At 40.1% G+C, this 17,268-nt stretch overlaps 2 protein-coding genes across 4 annotated transcripts in view; one reads left to right on the top strand and one right to left on the bottom strand.

Annotated features, from left to right (window-relative positions):
• Positions 1-17,268, top strand: part of IDUA (alpha-L-iduronidase) — a 47,710-nt gene that overhangs the window by 4,377 nt on the left and 26,065 nt on the right. The window lies entirely within an intron of this gene.
• Positions 1,164-16,597, bottom strand: SLC26A1 (solute carrier family 26 member 1). Its single transcript, XM_074932845.1, is given in 4 exon segments — positions 1,164-6,870; positions 8,225-8,875; positions 16,509-16,534; positions 16,537-16,597. Coding segments are annotated over 4 exon segments (2,256 nt in total). The 3' UTR covers positions 1,164-5,352.

The following is a 17,268-nucleotide window of genomic DNA, read 5'->3' as shown; positions in this document are numbered from 1 at the left end:
TTGGGAGTTTATTTTTGCATTCTGAACCCACTTATGCACTGCATCAAGTGACAGGTAGTGACAATTAAAACAGTGTGACTTTAGTTAATACCAGTTAATACCCTCTTCCAAAAGGATTCATATAGATAATAGCATTTCTAGTTCTAGGGAAATACATGTCCTCTAGGAGAACAATGTTGGATTTTCTTGCCTTTCAGGTCCCATTTAGTTCAGCTTAAACACGCTTATAGCAATATGCCCAGTGGAAAAAAACAAATACAGATTCCAAGATCAGGAGTAAGTTGTCTGTAAAGAAAAACAAACCATAAAAACCTCAGCAACAGTTGTAATATCTCTTTGAGTTCTGCCTGGCTCAGGCTGTTGCTGAACTGAGCATATTTACAGTCCACATCATTACTGCATCTGCTGTCCCAAACACAGGAGGATGGGAATTTACCAGTTGTAAGTTTAGGGAAACAACAAGGGGAAGAAGAGCTCAGACTCTGAAAATGGGATGTTAGCAGAGGAGTAGTGGGTTTCAAAGTGTACATTCAGAACAGGAGAAGTTTTCTTCCTATTAGGGTGTGCTCATGTATGTAAGCTTGTTTGAGAAAGTGTTCAGAGGTTCTGTATACAGATGAGTATTGCATCTGTACTCCAGAGCTGTCTCTGTGTGTTAGTCTGTATGTGAATATAGCTGGTAACACAGTTCCTCCCTCCCATCTTTACCTGTGGAAGTTTCCCACTAAACACCCTTTCCTGTGCCTTGTCTCCCTCTCTTACTGGGCTGTGGGTTTTGTACTCACTCTTGCAGTGACTCAGCTTCAGCAGGGGCAAGGACAACTGTTCATGGGTTACCACTGCTGGAGTCCCTCTCTAAGATCTCAGAGGTTTCTCCTGAGAGATGGCTTGGGTTTTTCAGGTTTCTGTAACCAACTGGCTTACAGAAAAATCAGTGAGTACCTTTGAAAAGAAAGTAGCCACATCTACACTCAAAGGCCAGAATCCTTCCTGGCAGCCTGTCTCAGCTGTGCAACATGTTGGATTGTGCTTTCCAAATGATTGAGGGAAAGAAATGTGTCTGTTCTGGATTCTGCTCAGCCTTTGTAGGGAATGATGCACTGAGTCCTTCAAAGTGAAACACAGTTCTTGACACAGTCAAAATTCTAGGAGCATGGAAACTTACCAATCAAGCAAGAAACCCCAGAGAAGCTATAGTACCTCAAGGGTAGGATTTTAACCCACTAGCCTCAATATTTAGCTCAGCTTTGACATGTAAATATTAGAAACTTCACTACTGCTTAGAACCAAGCTAAAACTGCTCATTTTGCAAAAATGTGCATTTGTCAAAGCAATTTAAGTTGTGGAAGGACAACCAGTGGATGATTGGCAGCAATGGTTTTGAAAGGAAGAGAGCATGGAGCCTGCAGATAAACACTGGGATTGAAAGAAGCAGCACGGGCACGAATGCAAGGCCAGATGGGAGGAGTTCAATGCTAATGCTGAATTGCATGCATGTGCAATTCTCTTCCTGAACCAGTGATTTCCAAAAGGACCTGAAGGGCTTTTGAGTGAGAACCCTGTAACACCAAAACTGTGTTATGTCGTAAGGTTGGTGAGCAAAGAAGACTTCTTGGAAGGTGATGGTGGGGACGTGACTGAAGATGAGCACTTAAAGGAAATGGAGCACTAGGAGATACTACCACTGTCTGGTGGAAGGCTAATGGAGACAGGCATTGCTTTTCCTCACAGTTGTGCCATCTGTAAAAAGGTACCATAAATGTCTCTCCTAAGAAGCAGATGTGCTCAAACAAAAGACTGCCACGTTCCCCTTCTCACTTCTATAATGCTCTTTCTCATTATGTCTTCTAATCCCCCAGTGTCAGTGCATCCCTGTATTGTAACCCTTTTCTAGGACAACAAACCCACCTCTTATATTTTTCTTTATTCCAAGTTATCCTGTTATTTCACTACCTGTGAAAGGATACCATGAGGCAAACCGTTTTCAAAGAACCGCTAGTTTTACTTTCCAGCCAAAAGCACACATATTTCTCTAGATCACGTGACAGAGGAATATTCATAGTTACAGGGGAACCCAAGGTGTCTTTCATGGACTGGACAGTTCCCTGGTTGTTAATTACCAGTGCCAATAACTTACAGCCATTTTGACACCTGGACCACACATTCTGGCCGTGCTGCTCTAGTCAACAGGAGAGTTTGAGGTGATGATTCCCAACTCTTTGCCCAGCAACATGGGACCCACGCAGTCTGCAAATTGAGAACCCTTTCCTGTTCTTATGTAGCAGTACTAAAGTTTGTGGATACACGATATATACAAGGCACCACAGTGAACAAAAATATAGTCAATCTACATGATGGATATAACATTTCCTAAAAAACATATAATTATTTCATTTCAACATTAGTATTAACTTTGTTGGAATTACAAGCCCATCCCCAGCTCCTCCAGGTCATGATACCTAATTCCTAGTAGAATAGGAGAGAAGAGAATCAGCAGTTTTTGACATTCTCAGTCTTTGTACCTTTAATCTTGGTATAATGCAGTATAGCAAACATAAATATGCCAGAGAAATGCTTATTTTTTTAGTTTCCTTAGAAATAATTTACAGTGTTCCAGCATCCCTACACCATAGCACTGAAAATTGTTTCCCTGCTGTGTCTGACGTTGTCCAACACAACAGCTTGGTTGTGAGCCAGCTCTGCCAATGAAACAAACAGAAAATTGTTTTTATGGTTTATTCTGGTCAATAATTTCTTCCTAAGTCGAAGTCTTAAAGCTTACCCCACCTCTTATGCATTGCCAGGTTTCTTTGCTTAGGTATCCTTTAGTGCCATTCTTAAAATAAATATGAAAAAGAGCCTTCTGACTTAATTTCTCAACCTGCTGGGCAGCCTCTTTTCATTTTTCACCAGAGACTGTTGCAAGGATTAACCTTCCATTGGAATATTTTTTTTTTTTCTTCCTTTTAAAATGAGATTCATCTAGAGTTAAGGGTATTTCTGCATTTTTTTCCTTTATGTTCTAGGATGGTAGCTTGACCCATAAAGATAAAAGAAGTCTGGATTGCTAGGGTGTGTGTTCTTTTGTACTGAAACAATTTTAGTTGAATACCAATGACAGCTTGCTTTGGCACGATAGCCTAAGAGTGTGTATATTGATACTGTCTGGCAGTAACTCCTCTAAACCCACTTCCTCATGCTAGGCCCTGTCAGGACCTTAAAGGAGAGGTCAAAGAATGGTTACAAACAAAAGCAGACACAAAGCAATACTTTGTCCTTGGGCTCTGGTCATTTGCTTTTATGACAGAAAGAAGCTAGTCATACCAAGTCAGCAATTTAAAGAATAATGTAATTGAATTGTTTTATGGCAGGAAAATGCTGCCAATGGTCATTTCCTTAATCTCTCGACAGACATTTCTGTCAGCTTTTACTTCTCAGGCAGTGCTCACAGTGTGCAGCTGACATGCTTTTTTATAATGAGTGCATGTAAATGTCAGCACTGAATCAATTACCTAATATTGTGCTATTCTCAATCCCTGTGAAGACATTTTTAATTTTGTCTTTTGGGAACGCACTGCTTTTTCTTTAACAAAATATTTGTTCTTGAAAGCCAGATACACTCTGGGGCACCTGGAGAACCTGAGTTTGAGTGTTCTTTCATTCAGTTACCTGGAAAGTTGCCATGAGTCGCATGATGTGTTGATCTAACTTCTTTGGTTTTTAATGGCACAGCAGAAAAAGGCCTTCTGCATACATGGAACCCATTTCTAGAGTCTGCTAATTGTAAGAGGCACAGCTGTTACAGAATTTCCTTCCATGCTTGGTGCTGTCTGTGAACCAGCTATGAATAAGGAAAGAAAGAGAGGGCAGCTGTCCTACCTTTTGTGGAGGTAATTATAAGCTTGAGTATGAGAGGATATTCAGTCAATGCTGTGGGCCAGAACACCGAATACTAACTGTGTTACAATCAAAATCTAGATCTATGTTTATTTGTAAAGAGAGAACATGCATTTATAACAACACAATCTGGGGGTGTCATTTGACACACAGCAGACTGAGTAGCAGTCAATGCAAATTATTATAGAAGGTAAACCAGCCCTGGAAAACATGGCTTAGAGGACCTCAAATCAAAGAATAATATAATAGAAGAAAAAAAAAAAAAACAAACAACAAACACCAAGGTGTCTGTAGTATTTACAAACTGTGGTGGAATTTTTCCAGCATGTGCGGATACACAACTTGAAAAGAGTTGCTTCCTTCACGTGGCCTAGGTATGCTACTCTAAAGCTTCATTAGCATTGCATCAGAGAAGACCAGCCAGGCAGTTCTGACTGACCCATCACTCCCCTTCTAGGCACATCACAGATTTAACCTTCATACCCTACCCTCTTTTCTCCTGTTTCTCTTTGCACCCAGGCAGGCAGTTTTAGGAAGAACATGTGCTGTATCACAGTTCTGAGGTTTCATGTTTGCTGGCCCTTATGTGTCCCTGAATTGGAGTTGCATCTGCCCACCAGAAGCAACTTATTTTTACAGGATGGTACAACTACCTGGGTGTGACTGCCAGTTAAAGCCATTAATTTTCCTTACCTTGTTTATCCTCTTACTAGTTACAGAATTGTACATCAGAGTCATTTCTTTCAGCAACATTAAGGATATCACAATCTTCCATAACTAATTACTGCAGAATGAAGCCAGTAACACAGCAATAATTTTTGAAAATGATGGTTTTGAAAGGAACCTGTGATGGATCATTTTTTTTTTCTCTCCTGTGGCAGGTTGTGTCATTAAGCCTGTGTAATCAAGATGGAGAGACATGCTACATTCCACAGTATTTTATACATTTTACTTGTATGGAAAAAGTGGGAGTTGTTTAGGAGTACATCTAGAATGATGGAAGGGATAGGGCCTTGCAAGCCAGAATTTAAACCATTATGTGTCCAAGATGCTAGATTGATTATATTTCATGGAGATGACATAGCCCTCTTAACACAAGCCAGCCATTAAACCACTGGGAGAGTCAGCTGACGCTGGGCTTCCAGCACAACAGTCTTATGATGTATATGTTGGGTTACACAAGGTCATGGCACAAGGTGGAAGTCAATCACTATTGTGCATCACCTGCACTTTAAAGTGCAGATGCAGATAATAAGCCTGTTCTGTCCTGGTCCTGGACTGCATCCCCAGTGGCTGTTCTATGCGGCATCTAACAAACAGCAGAGCTCTTCAGGGGAGAGTGGCTTGTAGGCCCATTGCTGTACACAGCCAATGGCATGCCTGATAAATTAATTGTTGCAAACTGCCCCTCCCCATCTGTCACTTTTGTAGTGAATCATTAAGGAAGAAACGGGATTAAACTGAGCAATCTGCTGGAAGCTTTTGGTCTTTTGCAAACTGCACAGCATTATGTATACTGTAGAACAGCATTTCCTGCATGTTTCCAAAATCTTTCCCAAAGTAACCTCCTCTTTTCAGAGAGTCTGTCACTGAGGGATTGCAGCAAGCCAGGAGAACAGAAATGTTTAAATCCTTGTAGTCTTTCAGGATTTCCTTTAGAGTATTAACTCCAGTGGTGTCCAAAAAGGAGATGGAAGAGCAATCTACAACTAGGGCTTGGAAATCATTTTGCTTAGGAACTAGTTGCAGAGTGGTTTCTCTGATGCCCAGTCCATTAGCAGTTCTGTGATCTCCTTTTTTCAGATGCTGCTTTTCCTTCTCATATTTCTTCCTTCTAGCGGCTTCTAGGTTAGGATCTAAGTTAGTCAATCTGTACAGAGATTTTAGGAAGTAGTTTGTATTTGCATAGTAAAGTGGGGCCTCAAAACGGAATATTTTGACCTTTGGAACAGAAGAGAGATTTTCATATTCTAAGTCATCCTCATAAAAGCTGGTGTTTTGGATCTGTCCAAGCAGGGTTGTCCGTGGTCGCTGTGTCCGAACAATGATGCATAACATGGAGAAAACAATGCCAACCAACAGTCCTATTTCTGTGCTGATCAAGGCAGAGGCAGACATGGTAACAACCCAAATAAGTGTGTCCACCTTATTCACATGGTACCGTGCTGGCACATCTTGGAACTTTCTCAGGGCTCCTCGGAGGCTGACAATAATGATACAAGCCAGGACACACTTCTGCAAGGAGTAGAAGAGAGGTGCCAAGAAGAGGAGCACCAGCAAAACCACCATTGCACTAATTACTCCAGAGACTTGAGTCTGGCAGCCTGTAGATGTTTTGACGAGTGTTTTTGCCAGAGCTGCACTGGTTGCAAAAGAGTGGAAAAAAGAAGGAATGATGTTGCAGAACCCCACAGCAAACATTTCCTGATTGGCTCGGATGGTGTAAGCGTATTTCTTTGCACACATTTCAGAAAGGGATACAGTGAAGACAAAGCTGACTACAGCAAGAGGCAAAGCGTCTACAGCGACTCGGAGCATTAAGTTGAAATGTGGTACCTTGGGGGGAATAAATCCTGTTGGAATAGCTCCAGAAACACTGGATGCATACACTTCATTTAACTTCCCGTAGTGTGACACCAGTGTTGCCACAACGATAACTACTAGCTCTGTGGGAAGAGGAAATTTCAGCTTATGCTTATACCGATCTCCCAATTCCTTAGCTGTGACCAGCACCATGATACAAATGGCACTTGTGATGACATCACAAAGGTTAGCTTGAGAAATATTCCGAAAAATGTTAATCCAGGTAATAACAAGCATCCCGTGCCCTTGGCTACGTGGGATTTTTATTCCAATCAGATACTTCACTTGAGCCGTTAAAATGGTTAAGGAAGCACCAGTTGCAAAGCCATCTAGTACAGACTCAGATAGGTACATAGATACAAAACCCAGACGGAAGATTCCCATTAGAACCTGAGGAGACATAGAAAAAAAAAAAAAAAGAAAAAGAAAGATGAGCCTTAGATGGTGCTGCAAATAATTAAGTACAGATGGGAGAGGACTACCTGGAGGCACATAACATTTGGTTATTTGAATCTTAAAACAGCAGTTACTTTTGATGTTTCTGGTCTGCTTTTAAAACATGTGATTCCTTTTACTGTTGTGGGATATTACAAACCCAAGAAGTGAATAAGGAGTTTGAGACAGTTAAACATTGGTCTGAAGTGACTCTACTGAAGTGTCTTGTCTGAATTTTATTTCACATGCAAAACAGCAGTGGATCCAAAAATACTTCTGTTATACCAAAGCCAATTTTCTTTTTTCCCCTCTTAAAGTGAATGAAACAGCTGTTGCTTTGTAAACGAGCTTGAATGTCAACAGCTAAGATCCCTGCTTTAGTGGCACTGTTACATTAAACAGCTTTTAATTTTAGCCCTGTTAACAGAAGCAGAATGAAACCACAGACAGCCTTTGTGACATGCCTAAGGTCAGAAGTCACAGAACAGCTCATAAACTTTCCCAGATTCCAGGATAATGTCTTTAACAGTTGGTTATCCTTCCTTTGTTGGCTTTGGAAAATAACAGCTTCACAAGGGTGTTTTGTTGTTGAGAAATGTGACCTGAAATTTCTTAGTAAACAGGAAGATAACTAGTTCTTGCTTAATTCATATATATATGTATATACACAATTAATAGATAAGTATGTTCATCATGCTTCCTTCTGTGTTCTCTTGACATCCTTGTGTTGTTGGCAGCATGTTGATAGGCCTCAAAGAGTCCAGCACAGCCATTGTCTGAAAAGTAGGTTAGTCAGTCTATTTTCCTTCTTGTCCTTTCTGCTTCTGAATTATCTTTGGACAACAGTTTGGTAGAACATAGTACTGACTATCAAAACATTGAGCAGCACATTCTGAATGTGTGTGGAAGTAGATGAGCGGGTCTGCACCTTTCTTAAAGTAACTAGAGTAACAGAATTCATTGCTGAAGTACACAGCCACCTGGGCATTTCCCTCATGATAAGATCTGTAATGCATTCATGGTCCCATGAAAGCAACCAGGCCAAGAGGCAGTAGAGTTTCAAAACAATGTTAATGGTCTTGCAGAAAACTCTTGTTTTACCAGTGCTTTACCTAGTAGCTAAGAAAATGCCTACCTCATGCTTTCTCTGAGTTGCCTATAGTTAGGCTTCCTGGAGAAAACAGTCCAAGGTCATTCAAGTGAACTGATACCGTTTCTCTCATTGAAATAGAGTCAAACTAAAGCTAAGGTCATGCAAAGAAGCTTTAGGAACTTCATACCTTGCCTCTCAATGTCAGCAATCACTTACCTGATACACTCCAGCCACAAATGTCAAGGCTGTAGCAATGCCAATAGCGTAGCATTCTTTCCCACACTCAGCATTCATCCCTCCAACTGTAAGGTTGAAGGCACTTGAGTTGGACTGACTGTCATTCTGCAGAGAGCCATCACCCCAGGCTGATGGGGCATCATCGTTCAAGTCAAACCCAGCCAAGAGAAGTTCTCTGTCCACAACTTGTCCTACCATTAAGCTGATCAAGCTGAAAATGCCAACTGAGACATGACGGGATGTGCCCATTAAGAAATAGATGATGTTGGCAAAGAATGATGTGTAAAGACTATAAATGGGCTTCAGACCTGCCAGCAGTGAGTATGCAATTGCTTGGGGCACCAAAATGATCCCAATCACTAACCCAGACATAATGTCCCCCCAAATGTACTCTTTGCACTGGTACTTGGGAAGCCATCTTAAAACAGGAAGGAAGTCCATGACAAAGTTCTTCAGCTTCTTTGGGGTGCAGGAGCAGCTCTTCCTCAGCTTAGCTAGCATGACTTCTTTCCTATTAATCTTGACACGAGTCCTTCTTTCCATGAGAAAGCAGGAAGAGATGCTGTTTTCCATCCTGGTAGCCTCCAGCGGTCTTTCCATTGTCCCAGTGTTTACTTCATCTGTGTGTTCCTGCAGTGTGAAGAAAATGGCTGTTAGGTTGCAGTTCATTAAGGTTTTTTTAGCCAGATGCTTAATGCTAAAAGTTTATCAGCTGATTGTGCTTTTAAGGAAGCATTATCCCAACCAGAACAGCACCACAAGGCTCTAGTGACACATAACACTAAGAAATAAATCTGCAGATGGAGCCCTTTCTTGCAGACAGTTAGGAGTACATTTGATTGAACCCAGTTTGTTTTACTAAGGAAAAATAGAATTAAATTAGTTGTTTCTTTGTACAACAAATATTTTCATCAGCTCTTCCAAATGCTTTATCACAGATATCTCTCTGATCAGAGGCAGCACTTGATGGTGTGAAATAAACATATACTAGTGAGGTAGGCTATGATATTTCTAATAGTGCATCTTGTAGTCGTTGATCTGGAACTCACATGTGGTATAGTAATCTGTCACTGCAGCTGTCCTTAATGCACAGGAGAAAGATTTTGCTAGTAGAACCTGTAAAGCAGTTTTCCAGAGAGGAACAGCTTAGTCTTATACAAAAATTTGTTCACAAACCATTGATGGATTGATGGAAGCTGATACATAACATGAACTTGTTGAATTGTAGATTGTTTTGATGTGCAGCTTTCATTAATTAATAAGCATTTCCTCACAAATACCACTTGGGCAACATGTGGACCATGCACCGTGATGGAATCTGTTACCATCACAGAAGAGTGCTACATGTTAGTATTTTCAGGTTTAAGCCCATAGTTACTGTACCTTTGCTCTCCAAGGAATTTGATATAACAAATAATTCTGTGGGCAGCAGAACAAACACAGTGGTGTTTCCTGTGGTTCTCCTGCATGTCAGTTTTCTGATACATAAAAACTGGGAAGATTTGTATTCTCCAGGTGGAGGTGCTTTTGGTGTCTCTTGCCTGTATGAAAACAACTGTTTTCACCAAACAATCTCTGCATTTTTACTCAATTGTCAAATTAAGTTGAAATTAACTTAGTGCATTCATAAATCATTAGGGGTAGGTGGGGACATGACTGAAGAGCAAAACAGTATAACATGCAAATGCCCTACCTTAAACAGTTTAAAAATAAGAATAGGAGCAGGAAGGTGAAAAATGTCAGACTATGCCAGGTGGCGAATCTTGCTTTCTAGTTTGCAGTGGAAACAAAGAAGAGACTTCCAAGAGTGGATGTCCATATATATCAGTACTGGGAGATAATGAATTACTCATACTGACCTAGAAGAAGAGAGTATGTGCTAGTACAACAGTATGCAGAATCTCAGGAAAGAAGAACTTCTCAAGCCCAGCTTCTCCCAGTGCCATAAACAGCCAGGATATCTGCAACAAAGATTTTTGGTGCAAAGATTTTTAGGTGTGATATTGCAATATAATGTCAAAGCTTGTCTTCACTTACAAGTATAAGCTGTTTCTTTACTCTCTCAGTATCTAGAGACAGAAGCCATACCTATCAGTTTCCTAAAGCTTGTTCACTGGACAGTATTCTTTTAGTATATTTTAACGATGTTAACAGTTAATAGTAAGTTTAGACTCAAAGTCATCATTCTCTGTGTAATTTTTTTTTTTTTTTTCTCTTGAGAAAAGTATTTTGATTTGTTAATGTTTGGTAACACCCAGTTAAAGTGCAGAATTCTAAGCTGAGAAAAATCAAAGGGTTTATGAGTCCAACTGGAGGTATAACTGATAAGCAAAAGAACAGATTACCAACAGCCTGTAAGCTTTTAATCAGTAGCACTCCAAATAAAGAGTGGATTATTATAGTCTTCTTTCTATCCTGCTTAGAATTTTTTTTCAAGATTTTAACAAATACCTTTTGCCAGCAAATTGAAAACAATAAGAAGACACGTGTGTAACTAGTGCAAAAGTCTTGAACAAGTTCCCAGGTATTATTTTAAATGACATAGTGTGATTTGTAAGTTTAACTGTAACTTGAGTCAGGATGTTTTAAGTGTTACGGCTACATAATTCATAATTTGGTAAAAGGCAGAAAAGTGATTCTGCTTAGAGATGTATGGACTGGTTGTCCAAGTTGAAAATGACTTGCATAGTAGTCTAAATATATTTTAAAAATTCAGTAGATTTCCATCCATCCCAATGACATTAGTTTTTCACTCCCACTGTGTAAGTTTCTTTATGTTTGTAAGTAAGGTTTATTTCTGTCATAGGGGAAAAATAATTACAATTTAATGTAATTACTTAGAAAGATTGATGGCTATTTTTTAGCAGTAATGCCAAATTTACATTAGACTCTAATGTACAGTGTAGTTATTCTAGGCAAGATCTGCTTGGACAGGAAGTAGGTTGGATCTAGTCTTTTTCAGAATGCAAAGGTGAGGGAAAAGATAAAAGAAGTTACAACATCAAGAGAAATACTTAAGAGCATATGATTAAAGTTTACCAAATACAGAATGCTAGGAACTTTAATGAAGACATCATTTTTAAGATGCAAAATACCAGCACTTCCTGATTTACCTAAAGTAGTTTAGAGAATGAGAGCAATTCCTATTTGAATATCACTCACTTTTACACGCAAGTGAATTCAGAAGCCAAGAAATAAATACAGCGTCCTTGTTCTACGTGCCTAGTGGGCAGTTCAATATCCAGTGAATGCTTTTGATAGGCTACATTAAAAAGATTTAATCATTTTTTGTACACTAAAATAATATATTTAGTTGTACAGTTGTTGTCTGCCTCTCTAAACTCACACAATTTGCTTGCAAGTAAATCTGTATGTACAAAAAAATCCAATTAAAATTCAGGCGTATGCACTGTTTGTGCAATTTCCTGAGCGATGATAACAGTTTTTAAAACATAAGATTATTGGAATATAATTTCTCTGGAAATTGGTTAACAGATCTTGTGTATAAATGGTAATTTAGTAACATATCTTGGCTGTACTGCCCTATTGGATAAACAGAGTAGTAACTTTTTGTAAAAGCCAGCAACAAAAAAAAACCCCTAGTATGATAAAGCATGTGTCTTCTTGGCAGTTTTGATACATTTTAGACAAAGAACCCTTCCTGGTGGAATAAATACATTTAACCTAAAACATAGCCAAAAGCTGACAGAAGGTAATTTTCTTCAGTTCTTTTTTCTCCTGAAAAGAATTTTCCTTCCTGTAAGCAACCATTTATTAATCCAGATACATTTTCAGAATCCATGTGAAATGAACATGCTAGCTGTAAAACACTCAGCTCTAAAATGAAATGTTATTGGTTTCCAGAAATTGTTAATGTTTAGAATTTAATTGTTGCTTTTAGAACATAGTAAAGCCACAGCAAATAATGGAAAGGAAATTGCTACCAGCAAAACATTTTTTCAGCTGTGTAACTCAAGAATTCTTAGGCTGTGATGCCTGCAGCTCAGTAATAATTTAGTTGCTTCACCTGAAGACAATGGGATTCCACCATGGCTGTGTGCTATCCCCTGTACATTTGTGAGCCCTGCAGTGAGCTTTCAACGCTCTTGCCATCTCCAAAGACAGGAGGATAGAGAGCAGATCTATCTACTCCTGTGCACGTGATCAGACTCTGACTTTCTGATTCTGGCACTATGACTTCATCCTACATCCTTGGTAATGCTCAAGCAATATTCAGGAGCCCTAGGGGTGTCAGTAAATAAATTCTTCTACTAGTTCCCCAAACTGACCCATTTTCAGTTTGGCCTGTACTAAATTGTTTATAAGAAAAGGGATGACCTGTATTTCAGTCTCCTTATCCCCCAGAGCTTTACAGAGCACAAAGTTTGCATTTTAAAGGGAAGGCGTCCTGTCACTGTTTTCAGTGGGAATGCACTGATGAAGCAGCATATAGCACAGAACATGTCTGTCCATTGCATTTGACTTTGGTGTGGGAACATTCTCAACTGTTTAATACAAGTGAAAGTTACTTACATACACACTCATATACATACAAGCAAAAGCAAAAAGCTTTTTAAAAAAAATTTCTGCTTGAGCAGAACCACTGTCTGAGCCACTCATTCCTTCAGATTAAATACAGTGACTCAGTTATCTTTTGAAAAAGAGAAACAAAGCAAAGAACCATTCAAGCCAAACAAACTGCCAACTTTCCAACTGGCCTTAGTCCCACCTTTCTTCCTCCCTTTTCACTGTGCCAGTGACATGACAAAATCTCTCTGCAGGGGAGGAAGCATTAATTACAACATGTTCGGTGAGATTTCTCTTTGCAGATTCCTTGGCAAGCAGTTTCTGCTGGTACCATATATAACCATTCTAGCTGGACGAGTTGTTCGTTGTGAAACAGCATAATCCCCAGAAAATTTATTCTTTTGACATCCTTTTGTCTCCCCTTCCTGATTGGCCACCAGAAAATCTGAAGCTGTATCTCTAGAAAGCCCAAGACGGAATAGGCAGGATGATCTCTCTGTAAGCTAAGGAGATGTTTAAATGCTATGTTTGGGACAGGAGTCAGACAGTGTATCACAAGTCTGTACTAGATCGAGGGGATCGAATGCACCCTCAGTCAGTTTGCAGATGACACCCAGTTGGGTGGGAGTGTTGATGTGCTCGAGGGTAGGGAGGCTCTGCAGAGAGACCTGGACAGGCTGGAGCGATGGGCTGAGGCCAACTGGAGGAGTTTCCATAAGGCCAAATGCCGGGGGCTGCCCTTGGGCCACAACAACCCCCAGCAGCGCTACAGGCTTGGGGAGGAGTGGCTGGAGAGCTGCCAGTCAGAGAGGGACCTGGGGGTGCTGATTGACAGCTGGCTGAACAGGAGCCAGCAGTGTGCCCAGGGGGCCAAGAAAGCCAATGGCATCCTGGCTTGTGTCAGCAATAGCGTGGCCAGCAGGGACAGAGAAGGGATCTTACCCCTATACTCAGCACTGGTGAGGCCGCACCTCGATTCCTGTGTTCAGTGTTGGGCCCCTCACTACAAAAAGGACATTGAATGACTCGAGCGTGTCCAGAGAAGGGCAACGGAGCTGGTGCAGGGTCTGGAGCACAGGTCGTACAGGGAGCAGCTGAGGGAACTGGGGGTGTTTAGTCTGGAGAAGAGGAGGCTGAGGGGAGACCTCATCGCCCTCTACAGCTCCCTGAAAGGAGGTTGTGGAGAGCTGGGGATGAGTCTCTTTAACCAAGTAACAAGCGATAGGACAAGAGGTAATGGCCTCGGGCTGTGCCAGGGAAGGTTTAGACTGGACATTAGGAAGCATTTCTTTCCCGAAGGGGTTGTTAGGTGTTGGGATGGGCTGCCCAGGGTGGTGGTGGAGTCCCCATCCCTGGAGGTGTTTAAGAGTTGGGCTGACATAGCGCTGAGGGATATGGTGTAGTTGGGAATAGTTAGTTTTAGGTTAATGGTTGTACTGGATGATCTTCAAGGTCTTTGCCAACCTAGATGATTCTATGATTTTAGATTGCTTGCTCTTGCTGAGACAGTGATCGCATGTGTAAGTTAGGATAGAGCCCTTTATATAGTTTGAGCCAAGTGATACTCGCAGTTTTCTCTATGTTCAAACTGTGAAAAATCAGCTAAAACCTAACATGAGTAGAGCAGGTTTTCTATTTGTCATCTGAATTCTTGCATAAATTAAAAAAAAAAAAAAGTAAAAAATGAGAGAGTTTGGCTGAGAATTTGATTTAAAACACTTGTAGGTGTTAAGTTAAACTATTCCTGTTACTCATCTTTCTGCCTCTAGGAAGCCTCTGTTGGTCTCTAATGGCTGTGATTACATTACTGTTCTGATTTTGAGCTTTAATACAGTTTTGGAAAAAATCCCTGGTTAAGCTCATTTGCAGTGCGTGGATTCAATGTACAGAGACTTGTTAGGCTTGCAGACCAGATTTTCTTCAGAGAAAAGTACCCAGAATCTCTGCCCCAGTGCACTCTGATACTTTATGGGGACATAAAAATCTGAGCCAGCAATTGATTCTTTGGAGAGATTTGAACAGATGTGGTGAGGACATTCAGTCTGTGGGACCTCACTGGTCTGAAATAAAATCCCATGAAATGCATATAATATAATACAGTACTGCTTCTGTACCTACTCTTTTGATTTATTAATCTGCTTTTGTTGTGCAGAAGTGTCGGCATAACCTATGAGTTTTAGAAAGGATCAAATGACAAAACAGAACAAGTCAAATGAATGTTTCTGTCTTGCATAAGCTATTGTAATTTCAGCTTTAGAGCACCAAGATAGATGTACTTGGAAGCAGACTTAAGCAAGGTGCCTGCAATGAAAACCATTTATTTAAACACTGACCTAGCAAGCTTTCAGGCTATAGGCAAAGAACATCACAGTACTTTTTAGGAAAATCATGTGAAACTTGATGGGCTTATTTTTTTACTGTGTCTGGGCAAAATATCGTGGCTTCAAAGCATTTTCCTGTTGAGTTTCAATGTTATGCTAATCCAAAAGTGAAAGAGGAGAAAATATTACAGTTTATTGGTCTGTACAAGTCAGGAAAGCCAGGACACTATTCTTAAATCCTCCAGAAATTAACACTGTTGTACTAAGGAGTTATTCTGAGAGTCAAGTAATATTTAGATTGTATATTTCTAATTAAAATCTCCAATTCATAACTTCTACTTCCAGCTATAAATTGATCAAGGATTTCCAAAGCAAGTTAGGCTCTTTTTCAAATACCTGCATTCACCAGCAGCTGTGATTCAATTCATATTTTCCCAAGAATTCTCAGTTTGGTGTCCTGGTGAGAAAGATGACAGCTGCTGACATGTAACAATCCCTGAGGAGATGAGCAGGCTACAGTAGAACCCATGCAATCATCATTAGCTGTTGTTAAGGCTGGCCCATCAGATCATCCTTGGGAATGATCAGACCTTGGAAATAAATAATCAAGTAGTTTCACTGGTTCTTCAGGGACTGGTTTTGTTCAAGGGTTCCAGAATGTGCTTATCAGATATTAGCAGGCACTCTAAGGCAAGACTGTTATTCTTCTGGAGAGTCCTAGGGCATGACCAGTAAAAAAAGATTTTTTGTGGGGTCAGAGAGCATTCCTAAAAATCAGACCTTTGAAAAGGGAGCTGGTCCAAAGTGAAAGCCTATTTTTTGAAAAAAATCTTTCAAGTCAGCTTTTCAAGATCTTAGTCATTAGTCACAAAGCTAGACAGTAAGCTCTGTTTTCTGCCCTGTGGCTTTGCTGGACTTTGCATAGTCACATTAAGCTGTTGTAGAGAAAAACAAATTCATATCTCATTCTCATATTTTTTCCTGTTGCCTTCCCTTGTATCTTGGCTTTACTACACACAATAAGAACAATATTTTGGAAACCCTCTTTCATATTCAATCACTAAGAAAATGCTCAGTTGTAATAATAATTTAATACTTTGAGAATAAGCTTCATATAGGCCACTTTTCTTAAGTACAAATAAAACCTAGCCAAATGGCTGGTCTTGAACTCTGAGACCAGATTTTTCAGGAAAGAGTAATTCCATGCCAGTTGCAGCTGACTACATGTTTTACAAATCTCTGCCCAGTATCTACCTTATAAGCAATATTTATGAAGAACAGAATAATGACAAAACTTAAAAAGCAACACCAATGTGCAAAGTAACTGAAAAGAGGCAGTTTTGCACCTCTGAAAACAGTCAAAGAACAAATAAAACCTGAGTTCAGAGGTGTGGGTGGGGAAGCAAATCTCTTACCTGGATAGCTTTTTGACAGGAATGTTCAGCTCTGTTTTTGCACCTTGGGATGAATGAAAGTCTTCAGACAGGCATTGCTCTATTTGCATAAAGGATAATTATTAGCTAAATATTCCTCAAGGGAAGAATGAGTAGTTATGGAATCTTGAGCTTGCTGCTTGTTAGCGTGTTGTCACTTGTACCGCTCTGTCAACTTGGACATATATGCGGCACTTGATGAGGATTTGAGTTTAAATAATGTGTAAGATTATTAATTAACTAACGCTGATCCAAAAATTATGCTGAGTTCAGGGTAGCACATCCCTGACCTTTGAAGCTGCTTCTCATCTGAAATTTGATCTGGTTTATGCATCCTCATATAGCATTAGCTTTTGATTTTACATATTCAGGGTGTGAGAATAGAACTGCAGTTCTGCCTGAGATTTGTGCATTTTGCAGGCTGGAATAACTAATGTTCTGCTCAGTGCGTAGGATGGGACTGCTGGAAGTCAGAGTTCCATTTGTACATGTCAGCGCATTCTGATCACAAGATCTCTGTTGCTTGGGTGTAAACCAAAGACTGTAAAATGTTGGCAGATCAGCAGGACGAAGACTGACTTTCTGTTCATTCTTTGTAGAGGTATATAAATGATCAGGTCCCCTCTCTGTTGCCTTAGATCTTTGGACAGGTGCAGACCTATCCAAATGACCATAATCATCCATCTCCTCCTCTCAACAAAGGTGATAGGTAATGTTTAATGGTTAGTAAGTGGTGTAGATT

The sequence above is a fragment of the Athene noctua genome, chromosome Z (genome assembly GCF_965140245.1).
Source record: "Athene noctua chromosome Z, bAthNoc1.hap1.1, whole genome shotgun sequence".
NCBI lineage: Eukaryota > Metazoa > Chordata > Aves > Strigiformes > Strigidae > Athene > Athene noctua.
Note: the sequence above shows the minus strand (reverse complement) of the source record. Positions and strands in the feature narration are given on the sequence as shown.